General features: G+C 37.6%; 1 protein-coding gene across 1 annotated transcript; it reads left to right on the top strand.

Moving 5' to 3' along the window:
- Nucleotides 1–777: 777 nt before the first annotated feature.
- LOC101117201 (olfactory receptor 2J3) lies at nucleotides 778–1,695 on the top strand. The gene has a single exon (XM_004019022.5). It carries the CDS (start codon nucleotides 784–786, stop codon nucleotides 1,693–1,695), a length of 912 nt encoding a protein of 303 aa, XP_004019071.2. The 5' UTR covers nucleotides 778–783.
- Nucleotides 1,696–13,049: the final 11,354 nt, after the last annotated feature.

Genomic DNA, 13,049 nt, shown 5'->3' with positions numbered 1-13,049 from the left:
TTTTTTTAATAGTTCCTCTCCTTTTATAGCTCAATAATTCTTTATAATAAATCTTATGTTTAATTACACAGTTTCTTTTAGGCAATGTGCTGATTATCCTCCATGGTTTCTGAGCTGTAGACAGTTTTTTTTTTTTTTGTTTTGTTTTTTTTTTTTTTAGTTTTTTATTTTTTAAATTTTAAAATCTTTAAATCTTACATGCATTCCCAAACATGAACCTCCCTCCCACCTCCCTCCCCATAACATCTTTCTGGGTCATCCCCATGCACCAGCCCCAAGCATGCTGCATCCTGCGTCAGACATAGACTGGCGATTCAATTCACATGATAGTATACATGTTAGAATGTCATTCTCCCAAATCATCCCACCCTCTCCCTCTCCCTCTGAGTCCAAAAGTCTGTTATACACATCTGTGTCTCTTTCCCTGTCTTGCATACAGGGTCGTCATTGCCATCTTCCTAAATTCCATATATATGTGTTAGTATACTGTATTGGTGTTTTTCTTTCTGGCTTACTTCACAGAGTTTTAAAGCCTGAATCAGACTTACAAGTGTGAGGCTGTTTTTAACGTGCCTGCTGAAATTCAAGTATTTGTCTACTGCTAATATCTTTTTCAGGAGTTGCATTTATAAAACACAAGCAATTAAACAACCCAAAAGAGGTAACTACAGGTGGCTCTGATGTGATTTTTTTTTTTTTTTTGCTCTTGCAGTATTTCTTTACATTTCTAGTGTATATATGATACTTGCTTCAGATAACAAGTAATGAACGACCACGAAAAAAATGAATGTAACCTCTGAAGGCTACTTTGTTCTACTGGGATTTTCTAATTGGCCTCATCTGGAAGTAGTTCTCTTTGTGGTTGTCTTGGTGTTCTACCTGATGACATTGACAGGCAACCTGTTCATCATTATCTTGTCATACTTGGATTCCCATCTCCACACTCCCATGTACTTCTTCCTCTCAAACCTCTCTTTTCTGGATCTCTGCTACACCACCAGCTTCATCCCTCAGTTGCTGGTCAACCTCTGGGGTCCAGGAAAAACCATCTCTTACACTGGTTGCATGATTCAACTTTATTTTGTCCTTGCATTGGGATGCACAGAATGTGTTCTACTGATGGTGATGTCCTATGACCGTTATGCAGCTGTGTGTAGACCCCTGCATTACACTGTTCTCATGCACCCTCGTTTCTGCCAACTGTTGGCTGTGGCTTGCTGGGTAAGTGGCTTTACCAACTCAGCACTTCATTCCTTCTTTACATTTTGGGTACCCCTGTGTGGTCATCGCCAAGTGGACCATTTCTTCTGTGAAGTTCCAGCACTGCTTCGACTGTCATGTGTTGATACCCGTGTTAATGAGCTGTCCCTCATGGTCACGAGCTCCATTTTTGTTCTGGTACCTCTCATCCTCATTCTCAGCTCCTATGGTGCCATTGCCCAGGCAGTGCTGAGGATGCAGTCAACAACTGGACTCCAGAAAGTCTTTGGGACGTGTGGAGCCCATCTTATGGTCGTATCCCTCTTTTACATCCCAGTCATGTGCATATACCTCCAGCCACCATCAGGAAATTCTCAAGATCAAGGCAAGTTCATTGCCCTCTTTTATACTGTTGTCACACCTAGCCTCAACCCTTTAATCTACACCCTCAGAAACAAAGATGTAAGAGGGGCTGTAAAGAGACTAATGGGGTGAGGATGTCTGTTATACTGGTGACATGAATGGTAAAATGGAATATCTCTTCACCAATGGTTTTTCCAGTCATCCACTCATCAGTCTTTATTTCATTCACTCAGTTAGCACTTAATGAGTGTGTACACTCACAAGGTCACAAAGTTCGTGGTAATAGATATGAATTAGACACAGTCTGTCTAAATACTAATCATTCTTTAGTGGTAATGACAGCCATGTAAAACTGGACGAAACATGAATATTAAGTTTTTAGTGCACAAACCTAATAAAAGTATAGTTTTCTTAATTGAAAATGAAGCGTAGAATTTATTATAAAATTGATAAAATTTAGGTAAAATTCCTTTAAAAAAACCTAGAATATGTTGTTTAATTTCTTGCTTTGTAGGCAGAATTGTCATACAATTTGTCTTCCATCTTTGATCTAATGAAACACTTTAAATATTTTCTCCAACATTGTTATTCTTTTTTGAATGCTAGTTAATATTGAGAGGAGTTTTGGTCTGTATTCTATAATATCCCATTATCACTAGTAACAAAGTGACTTGCATGAGTTGTAACAAGAAGTGCTCTCAGTAATGCAACAGAAGTAAGCATTTCCTATTTCTCTTTTTTTCAAGTCAGTGAGAAGTGGAAAGGAAGTGGAAATAAGTTTAAAGCTGTGCTATACAGCTCATAAGGTAATGGTCATCATAGGCTAGGTATTGTTCGGTGAAATAAGTGTTTGTAGCATCTGCATAACCCAAGAAGCAGTAAATAATATCCAAAGCGACCAAGTGCTAGACTCTGAAAAATGTATTGATGAATCCAATGGGTATTTGAAGGAATTACTTGAAAATATATGGGAAAAATTTTATGATAAAAGCTTTATGAAAATGGCAGGTTTTTTTCTTTTTTAAGCTCCATCTGATTTGATTATTTGTGCTTAGAAGGTTCTTATGAAAATTAGCATGTATTTTTCAAATAAATAAATAAATGCACTTTTAATTTAAGTAATAGTGTTGTTTCCTATATTATTGATACCATCTCCATCTGAAATAAGTGTACTATGTATATAACACTTTAAACTGCACCATATTGAGCTAAAAAATGGAATAAGGAATAAAGTAAAATCTTGGCAACACCTGAGTTTTGTATGGTTCTTAAATGTCTGTTTTAGTTTTGCTGCTGCTAAGTCGCTTCAGTCATGTCCAACTCTGTGCAACCCCATAGATGGCAGCCCACCAAGCTCCCCTGTCCCTAGGATTCTCCAGGCAAGAACACTGGAGTGGGTTGCCATTTCGTTCTCCAGTGCAGGAAAGTGAGAAGTGAAAGTGAAGTCACTCAGTCATGTCCGACTCTTCACGACCCCATGGACTGCAGCCCACCAGTCTCCTCCATCCATGGGATTTTCCAGGTAAGAGTACTGGAATGGGTTACCATTGCCTTCTCCAAATGAAAGACTAGTTTTAGTTTTGGGGGCCTCTAAAGTTTAGTTTAGATATGATTGATTCAAGCCATTTCCCCTAAATTATTAAAAAGAAAAACATCCCACATCTTCCTCTCAGTTTCTTGTGTGGCTCTCATGTACGTTGATTCTGATGTCTTTGCCTTTGTGTGTCTGTGAGTTTTTCTCTACCTAGCTATAAACAATACTAGGGGGTATATACATTTGTCCTTAAACTACTTTCCAAGAAATGAAGAACCAAGAATCACGTCTATAAAATAACTTTTAGTAAATCATTGGGGCCACACAAAGAACTATCACAGAGCAAAAATCTTTTAAGAATTTAAAAGACATAGTTTAGTTCTTTGAACCACCTTGTACTTATGGAATTCTTATTGTTTGGTATACCTGATACGGTACCAGAGTATCTCACTATCTAACTTGAAAAAGCTTTGAAATTTCCTATTTCTTCTATTCCTTTTATGCTTGAAAAACAAAGAAATATCTTTTGTATGTGTAGACTATTTTCTTGAAATGTATAAATTTAGTGTTTATGACTTTGAATCCTAGCCATGTTGCTATAATATTTATTTGTAATCTAAAATAAAGATTACTTTCAAAAAGCTATTATTTTTGTTGCTTGTATTTTCATACTTCTTACATGGAAAAATTTTTTTTCTCACTTTCTAGATGAGAAAACTGAAGAGTAGATATGAGACTTACCTAAGCTTAAGCAACTTGTATATGACAAATCAGGTAATGACAATAGATTTTTTTACCTGAGTTCTCTTGTTATGGTCAACAACAGCTAGGAGATCTGAGACTCTATCATTGCCAACCCTAAGCCTCCAACCAATATTTGGTAAATTGACATTTATACAGCACACGTGAATTTGGGTCACAGGCAACTTTACTGAAGAACTGACGATGAAAGCATTTTCTCTGCTAAAATGGAAGCTAAATGCGCTGAAGGATCATCTTCTTTTATCTTAGAGAAAGATTCCTCCTCTTCAGGACAATATCTCCCAATCTTTGCCCACTTCTCATACTGATTCCAGTGCAGCATATTCCCTAAACACATGCTCAATTATTTGTTCTTAGTGTATCTCAGCAGTGCAGGCGTATTGTCACAAACATGCCATCAGTTATAGAAACTAGCTCTAGCTTCCAGTTCAGATTCACTCATTCTCTACTATTTTATTAGCCTCATTGCCATACATTGTATTCTTTTTACAAATATGAAGCTGAAAGGTCACTGGTTATCATATGCCTAGACAACATCAAGTGGTTTCAAGCATAATAAAGTTTCAAATACAAATACACCACATTCAAATTACAATTCAACAGCAATAAAACTTACAGAAAAGAAAACAGTACAGATTTAGACCTCCACCAGATTTCATAGTGTTAATGTTTTACCATGGGTGCTTTGCCATTCTGTCTATAATTATATAATGTTAATATGAAGTTAAATATTTTTCTGAAATAGTGTATATGCACACCCATCCCTAACTGTTCCTGAGAGTATTTCCTAAAGTGAAGATCTAATTCAGGATAGCAAATTAGATTTAGGTGTTATGTCTCTTAGTGTCCTTTAATCTGAAACCATTTTTCAGTTTTTCTTTGCCTTTAATAGCTAAATATTTCTGAAGAGTATAGGCCATTTATTTTATACAATGTTTTTCAATTTATATTTGCCTAGTGTGTATGCAGAATTAGAATTTTCCTTTTTGACAATGAGACTCCACAAAACTGATATTGTGTCCACCCCAGCTGCATCTTATTAGAAGGAATTCTATTACTGATGATATGAACTTTGAACACTTGGATAACATGGTGTCTTTTAGGCTTCTTTACTATAAAGTTACTATGTTTATTTGGTAATTCACAAGAACCTGGTGGGGAGAAGGTCCAAATTAGGTGGAATTCCAATTTCCTTTAATTTTCATCCATAATTTTCATTTATTTATATTTTATTTTCCTCTGGCTTTATTGAGGTATCATTGACATACAACATGTTCAAGCTCCAGGTGTACATTGTGATGATTTATACATGTATATATTGCAGATATTTACCAAAAACTAGTTAACCCATCTGTTCTCCCATTTACTATACATTTATTTATTTTTTTGGAGTGAGAATACTTAAGATATACTCTTTTAGTAAATTTGAAGTATATAATACAGTAGGTGGCACTAGTGGTAAAGAACCTGCCTGGCAATGCAGGAAACTTAAGAGACTAGTGTTTGATTACTGGATGGAGAAAATCCCCTGGAGAAGGGCATGGTTCCCCACTCCAGTTTTCTTGCCTGGAGAATTCCACAGACAGAGGAGCCTGGTGGGCTACAGTCCTTGGAATCGCAAAGACTGAAGTGACTTAACACACACATATTGTTATAGTCACCATGTGTAAATTAAATCCCCAGAAAGTATTTTAGTGCTGAGAATTTGTACTCTTTAACCATTTTCTGTTTCTCCCAATCTCAGCCCCTAGCAACCATCCTTTTACTAGCTATTTTTCTGTTTGCCTCTTTTTTTTTTTAATTTCACATAAAAGTGAGAACATACAGTACTTGTGTTTGTCTTTCTATTTTACTTAGCATAATGCCCTCAAGTTTCATCTATATTTTTGCACAAGGCAAGATTTCCTTCTTTCTCAAGGTTGAAGGATATTTCACTGTATGTAAAATATTATTTATCCATTCATCTTTTGATAGATTCTTAGGTTGTTTCCATGTCTTAACTATTGTGAATAAAGCTGTTCTCTCTGTTTTTCTGTGCTAATCTTGCTAAAGGTTTCTCAGGTTTATCTTTCAAATAAACCAACTCAGTTTTGTTGGTCTTTTCTATTGCTTTTCTTGTATCTCTATCATTTCTGCTCTTCGTTATTTTCTTTCTTGTTTCTAACTTTGGGCTTAGTTTATTTCTTTTTCTAGTTACTTGAGATAAAGATAGATTGCTTTTTGTAATTTTTTTTCTTTTTATCTTTATAAACTTGCCTATTAGAATTGCTTTTACTGCATCTTGCAAGTTTTGGTATTTTGTATTTCCATCTTCATTTGTCTTAAGATATTTTTTTATTTCCTCCCCCCTTTTTTTTGACCAATGGTTGTTCAGGAGTGTGTTGTTTAGTTTCCATTTGCTTGTAATTTTCCAATTGTCATCCTGTAATTGACATCTAATTTCTTATGTTTCTTGTAAGAAAAGATACTTGATATGGTCGTGGGAGCTGAATGAACTTGATGCCATGGGTGTTGGTTGGTGACCTGCTTGATTGGGAGCCTGGGTTCACGGGACCTCTTTAGGATCTTGGAGCAAATGAAGCTTCCTCTAGCCAAGGGAAACTTCTGGGGTCACTGAGCTACTTGTGACTACTGGAGGCGACTGGCCTCAGGTGGTCAGGAAGCTTAGGTTTGCAGGACTCTCTGAGAGCCTGAAGCCATCACCTACTGGTCTTATTATCAAGCATCCTTTATTAATTCTTCCAAGAAACAGTGATTGTTATTTTGCACAAAATGGTGATTTTTAAAGTTCATTTATTCTGGTGCAGAAAAGGAAAAATTTGTGTACTGTTGCAGAGATTGTAAATTGATGCAGTCACTATGGAAAACAGAATGTGGAGGTTCCTCACAAAATTAAAAATAGAAGTACCATCAGTTCAGTTCAGTTCAGTCCCTCAGTCATGTCTGACTCTTTGAAATCCCACGGATTGCAGCACAACAGGCATCCTTGTCCATCATCAACCCCCGGAGCTTGCTCAAACTCATGTCCATCGAGTTGATGATGCCATCCAACCATTTCATCCTCTGTCATCCCCTTCTCCTCCTGCCTTCAATCTTTCCCAGCATCAGGGTCTTTTCCAATGAGTCACTTCTTCAAATCAGGTGGTCAAAGTATGGGAGCCTCAGCTTCAGCCTCAGTCCTTTGAATGAGTATTCAGTATTCAGGGTTGATTTCTTTTAGATTTGACTAGTTTGATCTCCTTGCAGTCCAAGGGACTCTCAAGAGTCTTCTCCAACACCACGGTTCGGAAGCTTCAGTTCTTCAGTGCCCAGCCTTCTTTATGGTCCAACTCTCACATCCATGCATGACTACTGGAAAAACTATAACCTTTGACTAGATGGACCTTTGCTGGCCAAGAACTACCATATGATCCAGCAATTTCTATTTTGGGTATTTACCAGAAGAAGACAAAACCGCTAATTTGAAACAATATAGGGACACCAAAGTTCACTGTGGCATTAATAGCCAAGATATGGAATCAATCTAAGTGTCCATCAATAGAGGAATAAAGAAGACATATATATATGGCTTCCCAGGTGGCTCAGTGGTAAAAATCCACCTGCCAATGCAAGAGATGGAAGATATGTGAGTTTGATCCCTGGATTGGGAAGATCTCCTGGAGTAGGACATGGAAACTCATTCCAGTATTTCTTGCCTGGAAAATTACATAGACAGAGGAACCTGGGGGGCTACAGTCCATGGGATCACAAAGAGTCAGAAAAGACTGAGTGACTGAGCATGCGCATATGCTCAGTAATGGAATATTACTCAGCCATAAAGAAGTATGAAATCTGCCATTTACTTCAACATGAATAGATCTACATGATATTATTCTAAGTGAAATAATAAAGAGAAAGATAAATACCATATAATCTCAGTTATGTATAGAATATAAAAAATAAAGCAAGCAAGCAAATAAAACAAAACAAACATACTCATAGATACAAAGAACAAGTACATGGTTTCCAGAGGGGTTGCAAAATATGAAATGGGATTAAAACATACAAATTTTTCATTTAGAAAATAAGTAAGTCTTGGGAATGTAGTATACAACATAAGGAATATTGTCAGTTCCCCATAATATTGCATGGGGACAGACGGTTACTAGACTTATTGTGGTGATCATTTCATGGCGCCTGCAAATGACAAGTCACTACATAGTACACCTGAAATGAACATAATTGTTCAGCTGCTCAGTTGTGTCCAACTGTTTGTGATCCCATGGACTGCAGCATGCCAAGCTTCCCTGTTTCTCACTGTTCCCTGGAGTCTGCTCAGACTCATGTCCATATCAACTATATTTCAATAAAAAGAAAAAGTTACATAATTTCTTGTATACTTATTACTTAATTTGGTATGTGAATAATGCCTCATTGTTTTCTTTTCTCAAATTGTTCACATCCCAGTCCCTGGAACCCATGATTATACATTGTCTTTCATAGTATAAGAACTTTTACAGATAAAAATAAATTAAGCAAATTGAGATGGGGAGATTAACCTGAATTACCCAAGTGGGCCCACATAATCACAAAGATTCTTATAAGAGGAGGCAGGAGGTAGGGAGGAGACAGGATACTATGCTTCTAACTTTGAAGATGGAGAAAAGGATTATAGGTGGCCTCTAGCGGTTGGAAAAGACCAGTAAATAGATTCTCTCCTAATGTCTGCAGAAGGACACAGCCCTGTTGACCTATTTTAGTCTCCTCATCTCCAGAACTTTAAGGTACTAAGCATTTGTGTTATTTTAAGCCATTAAGTATATGGCAATATGTCATAGCAATGATGGGAAACTAGCGCAGTTGTCATTCTACTGGAAGGAAAAATTTTTTGTACCATATATGTTTATATATATTGTATCATATATCAATTTTAATAAGATTATCTTGACTAATCTCAGATTTTCCTTTGGGACAGAAAGACTTTACCTGTTTTGTTCATATGACCACTCCTGTTGCCAAAGAGGTGAAGTTTCCTAATGAGCAGTTTACCAGAAATGCATGGAGCGGATGAAATCAAGAGTAAAGAGTCTCTTGATGAAGGTGAAAGAAGAGAGTGAAAAAGCTGGCTTAAAACTCAACATTCAGAAAACAAAGATCATGACATCTGGTCACATCAGTTCATGGCCAATAGATGAGGAAACAAAGGAAACAGTGAAAGACTTAATTTTCTTGGGCTCCAAAATCACTGCAGGTGGTGACTGCAGCCATGAAATTAAAAGATGCTTGCTCCTTGGAAGAAAAGCTATGACAAACCAAGACAGCATATGAAAAAGCAGAGACATTACTTTGCCAAAAAATGTCCATATAGTCAAAGCCATGGTTTTTCCAATAGTCATGTAAGGATGTGATATTTGGACCATAAAGAAGGCTGAACTTGTAAGAATTGATGCTTTTAAACTGTGGTGTTGGAGAAGACTCTTGAGAGTCCCTTGGCCAGCAAGATCATACAAGTCAATCCTAAAGTAAATCAACCCTGAATACTCAATGGAAGGACTGATGCTGAAGCTGAAGCTTCAATACTTTGGCCACTTGATGTGAAGAACCAACTCATTGGCAAAGACCCCGATGCTGGGAAAGATTGAAGGCAGGAGGAGAAGTGTACAACAGAGAACAAATGGTTGTATGGTATCAATGACTCACTGGACATGAGTGTGTACAAGCTCCAGGAGATGGTGATGGACAGGGAAGCCTGGTGTGCTGCAGTTCATGGGGTTGCAAAGAGTCAGACACGATTGAACAATTGAACAACAACAACAAAGATCAAATCTAGTCATGGTACTACTGTTGACAATATTTATTAGTTATTCTTTTCCTTCTTCTGAGAAATAGGGTTTTTATATTGTGTTTGAGAATGAGGCAACACTGGTATGGATTTGGGGAGTCATTTATGGTAGGACTGTAAATCCTTGAAATTGAAGACTTTCCAAGTTAACTTGATTCTTTAAGACTTCTTAAATTTGAAGTTTAGGCTGATCAGTTAACAACAATTTGAATTCAACTCTGCATGACTACACTTGTGATCTAACTAAAAATGAAACAGGGATTGGTTACTGAAGGTGGGAAAATGATTTTTTTTTTTAAATATTAGGCCCTGTGGGTTCCCGAAAGATAAGCTTAGTCTAAGAGAACATTGACTATTAATGTGGACATGTAAGTTTGTAATCTCCAAGCTTCTTAAACAGTGATCCTTGTACTGTACATGTGTGAAAAGGCCTTCATCCTCTCAGACTTTGTAGTTACTAATTAGGGCCTAGGAAGGACAGAATCACTGTAGTCAGTGTCTTTTGGACAAGAGTAGACTTGTACATTTCCACCTTATGTTGGCATTGGTGGAAACCAATAAAATGAAGATATTTGGTAATATTTGTTAATCCTCCCCCACTGCTACCCCACTAATGGTTTCTCCTGGTTGCGAAGTGCTGATTTGTCTTCCAAGCAGGACCTTCTTGATGTTCTTTGCAATTTGTTGTATAATAGAAAAGTCCTGGAAGCTTGAGGCAGATCTGTTTCTGTGGCAAACATGCTTAGTGCTACAGATTTCTACTTATGCAAGTCCTGGAGAAGCTGAGGCCCACCATGTCAGTGTTTCTAGAAGGCAGGACACTCACACAGGATCAGAAGGCTTCACCTAAGAGTTGGTGTTAAGTCTAGGTTTATTTGGGCTTCCCAGGTGGTGCTAATGGTAAGGAACTTGCCTGCCAATGCAAGATATGTAAGATGTGGGTTCAGTCCCTGGATTGGGAAGATCCCCTGGAGGAGGGCCTGGCAACACAGGAGGGCATGGTAACCCACTCCAGTGTTCTTACCTGGTAAATTCCATGGACAGAGGAGTGAGGAGTCTGGTGGGCTACTGTCCATAGGGTTGCGAAGACTCAGAAATGACTGAAGCAACTTAGCACGCATGCACTAGCTTTATTTGTCTATGTATTTTTATTAAAATTTCACTCTTTGCAAATAAGAAAAAAAGTTTATCATAAGATTTTCTCCAGTTAAAGCAAATATAAAGTTGCTGATAAATTAGACTGATTAAAAGTAATATAAAGGCCTAACTTAATGGAATCTATTCTTGAGAAAAAGGCATCAAGTGCTCTAAGCCTAAAGGAACTTTGAGTTTAAAATATAAACTTGATTATACAGAGTGGAACAAGCCAGAAAGAAAAACACCAATACAGTATACTAACACATATATATGGAATTTAGAAAGATGGCAATGATGACCATGTATGCACGACAGCAAAAGAGACACAGATGTGTATAGCGGACTTTTGGACTCAGAGGGAGAGGGAGAGGGTGGGATGATTTGGGAGAATGGCATTGAAACATGTATACTATCATGTAAGAAACGAATCGCCAGTCTATGTCCAATGCAGGATACAGGATGCTTGGGGTTGGTGCACGGGGATGACACAGAGAGATGTTATGGGGAGGGATGTGGGAGGGGGGTTCATGTTTGGGATTGCATGTACACCCGTGGTGGATTCATGCCAATGTATGGCAAAACCAATACAGTATTGTAAAGTAAAATCAAGTAAAAAAAAAAAAAAAAAAGAACTTAAAAAGAGTGGAGAGAAAGGACTTTTTTTTTTCACATTTACATGTATCTATTATTTTTCAAATTCTCTTCCCATTTAGGTTATTACAGAGTATTGAACACAGTTCCCTATGCTATACAGTAGGTCCTCATTGGTTATATATTTTAAATAAAGCAGTGTGTACATGCCAATCCCAAACTCTACCCGCCCCCCCCCCCCGCCCCGGCCCTTCTCCCTTAATAGCCACAAGTTTATTCTCTAAGTCTGTGAGTCTTTCTGTTTTGTAAATAGGTTAGTTTGTATCATTCTTTTATTTATTTATTTTTTAAAATATAAATTTAATTATTTTAATTGGAGGTTAATTTCTTTACAATATTATATTGGTTTTGCCATACATCAACATGAATCTGCCACGGGTATACACGTGTTCCCCATCCTGAACCCCCCCTCCCCCCCCCCCCCCCCCAATACCATCCCTCTGGGTCGTCTCAGTGCACCAGCCCCAAGCATCCAGTATCATGCATTGAACCCGGACTGGCGATTCATTTCATATATGATATTATACATGTTTCAATGTCATTATCCCAAATCATCCCACCCTCTCCCTCTCCCACAGAGTCCAAAAGACTGTTCTATACATCTGTCTCTTTTGCTGTCTCACATACAGGGTTATCGTTACCATCTTATAAATTCCATATATATGTGTTAGTATACTGTATTGGTGCTTTTCTTTCTGGTTTACTTCACTCTGTATAATAGGCTCCAGTTTCATCCACCTCATTAGAACTGATTCAAATGTATTCTTTTTAATGGCTGAGTAGTACTCCATTGTGTATATGTACCATGGCTTTCTTATCCATTCATCTGCTGATGGACATCTAGGTTGCTTCCATGTCCTGGCTATTATAAACAGTGCTGTGATGAACATTGGGGTACATGTGTCTCTTTCACTTCTGATTTCCTCGGTGTGTATGCCCAGCACTGGGATTGCTGGGTCATAAGGCAGTTCTATTTCCAGTTTTTAAGGAATCTCCACACTGTTCTCCATAGTGGCTGTACTAGTTTGCATTCCCACCAACAGTGTAAGAGGGTTCCCTTTTCTCCACACCCTCTCCAGCATTTATTGCTTGTAGACTTTTGGATCGCAGCCATTCTGACTGGTGTGAAATGGTACCTCATTGTGGTCTTGATTTGCATTTCTCTAATAATGAGTGATGTTGAGTATCTTTTCATGTGTTTGTTAGCCAACTGTATGTCTTCTTTGGAGAAATGTCTGTTTAGTTCTTTGGCCCATTTTTTGATTGGGTCGTTTATTTTTCTGGAATTGAGCTGCAGGAGTTGCCTGTATATTTTTAAGTTTAGTTGTTTGTCAGTTGCTTCATTTGCTATTATTTTCTCCCATTCTGAAGGCCATCTTTTCACCCTGCTTATAGTTTCCTTTGTTGTGCAGAAGCTTTTAATTTTAATTAGGTCCCATTTGTTTATTTTTGCTTTTATTTCCAGTATTCTGAGAGGTGGGTCATAGAGGATCCTGCTGTGATGTATGTCAGAGAGTGTTTATGTTCTCCTCTAGGAGTTTTATAGTTTCTGGTCATATGTTTAGATCTTTAATCCATTTT

This window comes from Ovis aries, chromosome 20 (assembly GCF_016772045.2).
Source record: "Ovis aries strain OAR_USU_Benz2616 breed Rambouillet chromosome 20, ARS-UI_Ramb_v3.0, whole genome shotgun sequence".
In the NCBI taxonomy this organism is placed as follows: Eukaryota; Metazoa; Chordata; class Mammalia; order Artiodactyla; family Bovidae; genus Ovis; species Ovis aries.
Note: the sequence above shows the minus strand (reverse complement) of the source record. Positions and strands in the feature narration are given on the sequence as shown.

Coding starts and splice junctions, on each gene's coding strand:
- LOC101117201 (XM_004019022.5), top strand. CDS start 784: ATGAATGTAACCTCTGAAGGCTACTTTGTTCTACTGGGATTTTCTAAT.